This window comes from Panicum hallii, chromosome 3, assembly GCF_002211085.1.
Source record: "Panicum hallii strain FIL2 chromosome 3, PHallii_v3.1, whole genome shotgun sequence".
NCBI lineage: Eukaryota > Viridiplantae > Streptophyta > Magnoliopsida > Poales > Poaceae > Panicum > Panicum hallii.
The window spans coordinates 16587728-16596618 of record NC_038044.1 but is presented as its reverse complement, the minus strand read 5'-3'; the positions used below and the strand labels follow the sequence as shown (position 1 = coordinate 16596618).

Genomic DNA, 8891 nt, shown 5'->3' with positions numbered 1-8891 from the left:
CCATTGTGTGGGAGGGGTCTGTTGGTTCTGAATCCTATTCGAAAGCTGTGTATGAGTTTCCTGTTGAGTGCGAAGGTGAATTCACTAAGGAGAAGCCTCTTAGAGGATACGATGACCGCAAAGAAAATTGGCCAAAATGTATGTATGCTGAGGACTGCTTAGTGCAAATGTGCGCCGAGGGGACGGATAGAGGTCGTCGTTTCTTCAAATACCCACGAGCTTGGGTAATTGTTACTACATTTCGTTTGTTACATATGTTTCTCTTCTTTTGTACAACTTACATGAGATATTTGTTACAGCCTTCAGATGCTCCAGAAAACTGCGGGTTCATTAGGTGGGTTGATCCTCCTCCACGTCATCCGCATCAGGAATACATCTACTACTTGCAGAATCGTATCTTCGATCTAGAAAGGGAAGTGAGCAGCGGTAACAAGGATGACGAAGAGGATGACAACAGCAATGGTACCAATTCACAGGAGGTATCGTGCACTGATCCATATTGCAACTGCCCTTGTCACAGGAACAAGGGATCTCCGTCACCTCCGCCACCGCTGCCTGCAATGGGAGGATACTATGGAGAAGGGGTAACACAATTTCCTATATGGGGAGAGTACTAGGAGTAACCTGTCTTATTCACATGCTACATCCATGTGTTTGTTGTTTCATTTAATTACCTAAGGCATGTTAGGTTTAGTCCACGACCTCTTTACCGTTGTTTCGTACCGGTCCTCCCATGCCACTACATATGTTGTGCGTGTTTAATTATGTAATGCACGTAATTTGTAGTTTTGATTCCATTATGTTACTAATTGAGGTCATGGAAGATGCAATAAATGACAACATAAAAATAAATCAAGTAAATGAGAACATAATGACAAGATTGTTACTTGAATAAACCATACAACTAGCATATCTTGCATACTACTGAGTGCAACGAGGCCACTTTTTCTTCCTCAATGCATCTAGATTCTCCTCCACTACTGTCTTCGCACAGCGAACACGCTCCAGCTTGTGTTCCCTCTCCTCCTTATGCTGAGCAGCATGCCTCCTTTCCAGCTCTTCTTTCTGTTCTTTTTCTGTTGCCTCCTCTCGCCGTCTCTGCTCCAACAACTCCTTCCACTCCGTATCCCACTCCTTCATTCTACGCAGATACTCTTTATCCTCCTCTTTGATCTCAGTGTTGATCCACTGCTCAAAGTCACAAAGCAGGGAAGGGGTCTGCAAAACATTCAATTGATACACACTTGCTATTACTCATGAGGCATACATGATTCTATATGAAAGTGAAAATATTATTAAAAAATAAATATTCTTACCAGCAATCCAATACGAATCTGACGAGTAGTAGGATCGAATGCATAATTTTCACACATCCAATACCTCTGGTTATATGATTCCTCTTCATCTGACTTGGCTACCTTGCAAGGATCACCGCAGAAGCACATCGGCATAGGAACACCACTAGGCAGCGGCGAATGGGTGAAGGCTGTTCCAGTCATCACTTTTGGTTTACTAGATTTACCACGCCTAGGCATCTAAGGTTGCATATTACACATATTAATAATTAAACCCTAAACCTTAAGCAATTACACTGAATAATACACATAATATAGATCAAATCAATAGGTAAAAATTAAGAAGGGGAGAGAGGATACCTCGCTCTTGAAGATCTATGGATCAAATCAAAATTTTCAAGGTCAAATACGTCGATTGATGAGTCGATTGATGAGGTTGGGCGGGTGGGGGAGAGATAGAAAAACCGAGACGGGGTAAGAAATATGGGATGAAGGCTCAGACAGGCTAAGGTGGGGCGTTATGGTTGCCAGCTCGGCGCCACGATCTGCGGCGCCGAGCTTGGCACCACGTCGGCGCCAGCTGGGTGGGCATGGGGCAGCTGAGCTACATACCTCGGCGCCGAGACATGTTACCTCGGCTCCGTGAGTCACGGCACCAAGCCCTAGGGTTCAAATTTGAAAATACGTTCTTCAAAGGTCCAAACATGATTTTTTTTAAAAAAAAAGGTTAAAATGCAAAAAGTATGGCGTCGTGAATCATATAGTGGGAGAAAAGTATAAATAAGATAAAAATAAAAGGATACGAAATTACCAGAAAAGTATGGATAAGATTCTTATATACTCCGTTGGTATATCAAATAGCTGTGTCCGTTGGTACGATAGCTACGGTCTTTAGCAGTTTGCCCCATTTGACAGGGATTTGTGCGTGTGAATCACTGAATCTCTCGTCAAAATGAATATAAACGCGCACCGGATTCTGGCAATGGAGCAAAACCTCTTTATAAGTTTATATTACATCAGATGTGGGTTTCACTGATTATTTCATGGCACGTTCCATCAGATTGTTTATGGAGCTACAGGACCCTGCCGATTCGAGTGTCAACGACGACAGTCGGCTTTGAAGGTTCTGAAAACTCAATTGCCTGAGCTAGCGTTAACCTACGGTTCCTCCAAGCATCTTCTGCACACTCCTTCATCCGTTCACCTTCCGCCTTCCGATTGGACTGGATTAGCAACAGCTCTGCGTACTCGCCTGCAAGTTAAGAGGGGAATTTTCAGTACTACCCCAAACTCTTAAGAGTGGGACTGGGAGAACAAGTCACATGGTAAGAAAACCATCTAAGTAGTAATGTTCCTGCAAGCAAGAACTGCTAGCAATGATCGTTTGGTATTTGTCAGGACTCTAAAAACTTTCAAGGCTTATCGATTGATGGGAACGGGTAAGCCCTGTACGGCAAGTAATGGAAACCACAATTGAAAGGATTCCGAACCATTCTTCTCCATGGTTGGAGGATTTAAAATGAAATCCTTTTCTATTAGGATAACAAGGTAGGGTGATTCAGATTTCAGAATAAACTAACGAGATACATTGATCAACTGATTATGGATAAAAGATAATGAACGATATGCCAAGCATGCTGTTGCAACAAGTAACTTGCTTGTAAGAGTTGTATGGCAAACTCAAATATTGAATCAATTGCTGTAACATGTTGCAATTTTCAAACATGGCAGCAGCATTATTGTACTAACTTGCTAGTAAAGAGTTGCATGGACTAATTTTGATATAAGGGCCTTAAGGTATGAGATGCTAAAAAAATAAATAGTCCAAAGATATAACCTCTAGCGAGGGAGATGATATCTCTCCAATCCATCTGTTTGCTGGTACCTGCAACATATAAATAACATCAATATATCAATCAAACGATGGAAAGGAACACCAGCATAGATAGAATATCGTTATTTTACCCTCAGAATTAATAGCAGGGGCTTTCAATACTTCTAAGGCCTTCCTGTACAACCCCTGCAATCATAAAATAGAAAACAGATCATTGAGTCCAAGCATAAATTTTCTGCACAACCTCCATAGAGCATGCGGAAGAGAAAGTAAGGATGGATAGCATGTTTCTTGCGGAGATAAAACTATTCGAAGAGTGAACAATGTACTGACCTCCTGAACCATAATTGAACTAGAACCTTCGGATTTTGCTTTCAGTTTGTACATTCTAGCTACACAGGTCAACACAATGCCAACCTTTGGGTGGTTTGCACCTGCATGCATTACAAATTATATATTATTGAATTGTGGCCCATATTTGACACTTGGATGCCACTGTTTTCTAGTATTCATTTAATAAACTTAATATGCCATACCAAATTGTTCTTCAGCCTTTTGTAGTGCCCTTGTGAGATAATCCTCTGCCTCACCAAATTTCCTGGAATAAGCGGAAAAGGTAAGCCTCCATAAAAGGGCAGAGATTTAGAAACAGTTAAGTCAAAAGAACAACAGCAGAGATGATCTGTAGTTTTTTTTAAAAAAATGATCTCTACTGTTAGAGATTAAAAATTGTTTTAAAAATCGAATATTGGATGAATTTAAAAATAATCAAAGAACAACATTAGAGATTACTCTGAATCTTACCCAGAGTGAGATAAAAGCTGGCCATATGAGCAAATGGCACCAAGAGAAACCTCCTCAGGAACCATGTTGCCAGCTGCTAAAAGGTTTCCAGACATATCTTCCAGGCGTGCTTTCTCAAGAACACTCTCATACACCTGTGTTGCCATTGGAAAGTCCCCAACACAATGCAAATATTCACCATATGAAACGGCAGCATTTTCTGAGGAAAGAACATCAATAGGCATGTATCCACTTATTGAAGATAAAAATGTGAATATTCTGTTTCAGAGATGGTTATACCTGTTTGGTGTTTGCATCCAGCAAAGTCCCTGCATCCATCAATGAACAGCTGGGCTGCTGATAAAGAGAAAATTTAGATTAGAATTTATTATCACACCTTATTCCCTATTAATCTAGCAATAACATCTTGGGACATTAAAACACCTGATTCTGTATCTCCATTCAGAAGTGCAATAAGTCCTTTGATAGCATTAACCCGGAATTTAAGATGATCCTGATCAAACCGTTGGCTATCATCTTTGATTGACAGATCAACTGAATCATTTGGGGATACTGAGTGGGACATCTCCTGAATTTAAAATAACATAAATTTCACGTAAGGCCAGCGAAGACTAAATGAGCATCTAGGACCAAACCTGGCCTGCCTCCATGTGTAGCCCCATTAGTGCTTCCCACGCTGCAACTGCAAAATCAATCACCAATCACAATCAGAAATGTCATTCAAGATTGTTGCCTAAATTAAAGTAATAATACCAACTCTCTGTCTCTCAAAGACCTAAAACTTCATTTCACTTTAATTTTTAGCCAACTTAGACAAGACATAAAACAATCCACTGATGCCTTCTTCTTTGACACAAGAAAACCGAAGGACCATCAGCTGCCAAATAAGAACACTTCTGAGTTTTATTTCTACTAAAAATAGGAGACAAGTGTGGGACTTAAGACCTCTTTGTTTCATATGTTTAAACAATAAGTGATTCACACTAGTACTCCCAAATATACAGAACTACCCTTATAAAAAAGAGAGCTAGAAAATCACCTCTGAAGGATGCAGAAGGAGCAACTTGTTGGGTTGCTTTAAGCTTTTCCATTGCATCTTGGCGTCTTCCACTGCACAGAGAATCACATAATTTTATTCAAATGACTCAAATCTGCTCAAATGGGGGCAGGTCTAACTAGAATAGGAAATCAAGGATCCAGCTCGAGTTGTTATATCATCAGCAACCCAACTTAACTATGACACATACAATGGGGAAGATCTAACTGGAATGAAATGAAACAGTAATTGTCATCATAGATATCGCTCATATTATGTATTCTCATGCTAAAGCCAAAACATCTGTCAAATGTATAAATTTCTCGACCCATGTACCATCTGCAATGCATTCATCTGCCGATACTCAGCTACTTTGCAAACCGGAACACACGTCCACTCTAAATTCTCTTGTAGTCTTGTTTGTTTCACAATGTTTACTGGGCCTGAATCCCTTCATAAATGCCACAGATATGCAAAGCTAGACAACAGACATCTATAACAGTGACAAAAGGCCAATCGACCCAAACGAACCGTCGAATCCACCACAATTGCAGTGTCAGGGTAACTTGTCAGAAATTTGTTCAGATTAGAGCTTCGGACAGAAATGAGCGGCGCAGCGCGTCATACCTCCGGTAGAGAAGAGTGGACATGGCGAGCATGAGCAGCCCCACGGCCTCGGCGCTGCCCTCGCCGCCGCCCTGCAGGTTCGAGGCTCCCTGCTCCAGTATCCGCATCGCCTCCTCTGTCACGCCAGCAACAGCGGTTCAGCGCAAACTAGAGAATCCTCACAGCCCTAATGCGGACTAGCGCAAGGGAAGCGGGACGAGGGGAAAACCTGGCGAGCTCGGGTGCACGGCGCCGCCGAGGGCGTAACGGACCATCTCCGCCGCCACCCTTTCGGGCTGCGTCTCGCCGGCGGCAGCGGTGGCGGCGAACTGGTGGGGGCCCCGCAGCTTCGGGGCGATGAACGCCCTCGCGAGGGCCGATCGGATCGAGCTCATCGCCATGGCTGCGCCAGCGCGTGTGGAGGCGCCAAGCGGCGGAGCAGACTCTGGAAAGGGCAAAAGCGGTGAGCCGGCGACGTGTTCGGTTTGGAAGAAGCATAAACCCTTCTGAAGTCGTGCCTGATTACGATAATCGGCGCTGACAGGCGCCTCCGCGCCGAGTCCCTCGAAGGCTGCACGGTTACTCGCTTGTTCTGTCTACGCAAAGCTAAAATTTGGATCTGGTTTAGATGCCAATGTTTAGCAAGTCAGTCCACCATTTCTCAACTTCATTTCTGCGGGTGGCAGGTACAAATCTCGGTGACTTCAAGTTTGATCAGCTTTTACTTCTTAGTCCCAAATGTATATATGTAAATAAAAAAAACCTTTGCCATAAAGAAATGATATCAAATCAAACTTCTTTCCATAAAAAGTCGTACCAAAGCAAATGTCTGTAAACCAAAGTTGGAATTATATACCAAATAAGTCATAGTGGCATATACTATGTATGACTAAATATTACTCAAAATCTTACATAGGAAGTAAAAGACCATTACAGCAATAAACGACACTAACTACTAATTGAAGCGTTCGCATAACGAGTTGGCGAGAGCACAAGGCCAAGGAGAAGCATACGACACTAACAAGTGTTGTTTGTGCTATCTACGTACCATGACATGTAACTTGGATCAATCATATATTCCTATAGCAGGTATACAACACTCTTAAACACTGCTGTTGTCAGCTATGCGGAGGACGAAAGACATCCCATAGGCCAAAGGCCCGTAGGCAGCCCAACGACCAGCAAAGAGCTCAGCTCGTTAACAAAAAGACGGCAATCTGAGCGGACCAGAGCTAACAACGAGGCGAGCAAGCTAACGAGCTGATTTTTCTTCCTGCCAAGCTGGTCAAAAACAAGGATTATCAGCTCCATAACTTCACAAAAGTGACTGATGTCGGCTCCATGTCTCTCCCTTCACTACCTCGTCAACAAGGAAGCGGTCATTCCTTTCACGTCGAATGACTTGCATAGCCACTGATTAGCTTGAGGCATAAATGCATAAAAATATGAGATTGTGCTCCGTACCTGTTAATTCCGGGTCCAATCTGAATTAACTCAACCCCTAGCAGCCTATGTTGATTTGACAGTTGTAAATTATAAGTACTACTACTTACTCGGTTCTAAATTATAAGTCGTTTTGATATCTTTAGATGCATAGTTTTTGCTATTTATCTAGATATAGGTGAATATTTAGGTGCATAGAAAAAACTATGTATCTAGAAAAGTTAAAATAATCTATACTTTAAAGGGAAAAATCCGGTTTATACCCTCGAACTATCATCGCAAAAGTCCGATTTTTAACCTTTAGCTACAAAATCGAATAACCTAGATCATTCAACTATCGAAACCGTGCAAATTTATCCCTTTGGGTGGTTTCAAAGGTGGTTTTTTATTTTTGTAAAAATTAAAAATATATAATTTTAAACTAAAAATTCATAAGTAATTCATTTTAAATCAAAAAAATACGAAATGGGTATCAAAAAATTTCTAAAAATGTAACTTATCTATTGACACTCTACTTGTCAGTTATTGGGATTCAATTTTTTATATTCATAATATTTGTTTGCGTGTAGTTATGCCTATTAGTTTTGAATAAATAAGTTTCAAATAGAGCAATAATAGATAGGTTATATTTTTAGAAAAATTTTGATACTAGTTTCATATTTTTACGATTTAAAATGGATTAGTTTTATTTTTTAGATCTAATTAGAATTTTTTATTTTTTTAGAAAAATACAAAACCACATTTGAAACTATCTAAAGTGCTAAATTTACATGTTTCGATAGTTGGATGGTCTATATTACCCATTTTGTAGTTGAAGATTGAAAATTAGATTTTTATAATAGTTTAAAGATATAAATCAGACTTTACCCTATAAAGGCAGCAGCATTTAGGTGACGATGAGAGTATCAATTTAAGTGGTGATGCCATATGAACTTTGGAGGATATTCTTTTTATTGTACACAGGAATTTTCTAGTTTACATCCAAAGGTATCGTTGTATAAATCGGCAATCTTTTTATTGCTTGCAGAGTGCCCATTCCCATAGATTGTTGTCAGAAATCAGAATCGCTCGTCTCTGTCCATCACACACCAGGCGCTATGTGGCGCTCAGCCTCCCCATCGCGACGATGAAACGGAAAGCAACTGCTGGTAACTAATTGGGGATCGATTTATGATTTCCAAACCGAGAAAGTTCCTCCGCAACGACCCCCCAAGTGGCCAGGTCACCGCCACAGTTTTAAAGCGGGGCTCTTACCGCCGCAATTATCGGAACGTGAGCATTATTACCGGTCAGCTCCGTCTCCGCTTTCACGGTCCACGTCATCTCGTGGGTTGCGTAGTCCCGGACTCCATGGAAACTGCGACGGGGCTATTTAAGAGCGGCACTGACGTGCTGAAAGCTGAGCATTTCGAGAGTTGCGGGTTGTGGTTGCAGTAGAATCCAGATATGTCGGCTAAGCGATCTGCGACCCCGTTTCGATCGGAGCCGTCTGTTCTGTCCGTGGAACAGGTCTAGTTCACCTCTTCATGGGAACAAGAAGCTGGGACGTCAGCTGTCAGCCTGTCACTGAACACCATGTCAGCCGTTTCGATCGGAGTAGCTTGTAAGGCTGTGCCAATGGAGAGCGGTACCGCCACCCTATCGGCGCGATTCAGACGAGAGGCGGGCCGGAGGCGGACGGGAGGGGGAGAGAGGGCGGGATCTATCCCGCCGGACGGGAGCCGGCGCAATCGTCCCGCGCTCTCCCGCGTTGGCAGGCGCGCAGGGGCGGGAGGCGGGCAAGAGCGAGACGGCGCGCTGGCGTCGGGCGAGAGGGGTGGGGCGGAAGTGACATGGCGCGTTTCTATTGGTCCACACGGAGGTTGAAATAATT

At 42.4% G+C, this 8891-nt stretch overlaps 1 protein-coding gene across 2 annotated transcripts; it reads right to left on the bottom strand.

Moving 5' to 3' along the window:
- Positions 1-2269: 2269 nt before the first annotated feature.
- On the bottom strand, positions 2270-6096 carry LOC112886033. 2 transcript variants are annotated; one of them, XM_025951783.1, is made up of 12 exons: positions 5805-6096; positions 5597-5711; positions 4973-5043; positions 4569-4615; positions 4357-4501; positions 4213-4266; positions 3934-4132; positions 3666-3727; positions 3463-3563; positions 3261-3315; positions 3133-3180; positions 2270-2547 (listed from the first exon to the last, which is right to left on the bottom strand). In XM_025951783.1, exons 1-12 carry the CDS (start codon positions 5974-5976, stop codon positions 2369-2371), a joined length of 1248 nt encoding a protein of 415 aa, XP_025807568.1. In that variant the 5' UTR covers positions 5977-6096; the 3' UTR covers positions 2270-2368. The 2 variants fall into 2 exon arrangements, with proteins under 2 accessions (XP_025807568.1, XP_025807567.1); XM_025951782.1 differs by having other exon boundaries at positions 4213-4269; positions 5805-6094.
- Between the last annotated feature and the right edge of the window lie 2795 nt (positions 6097-8891).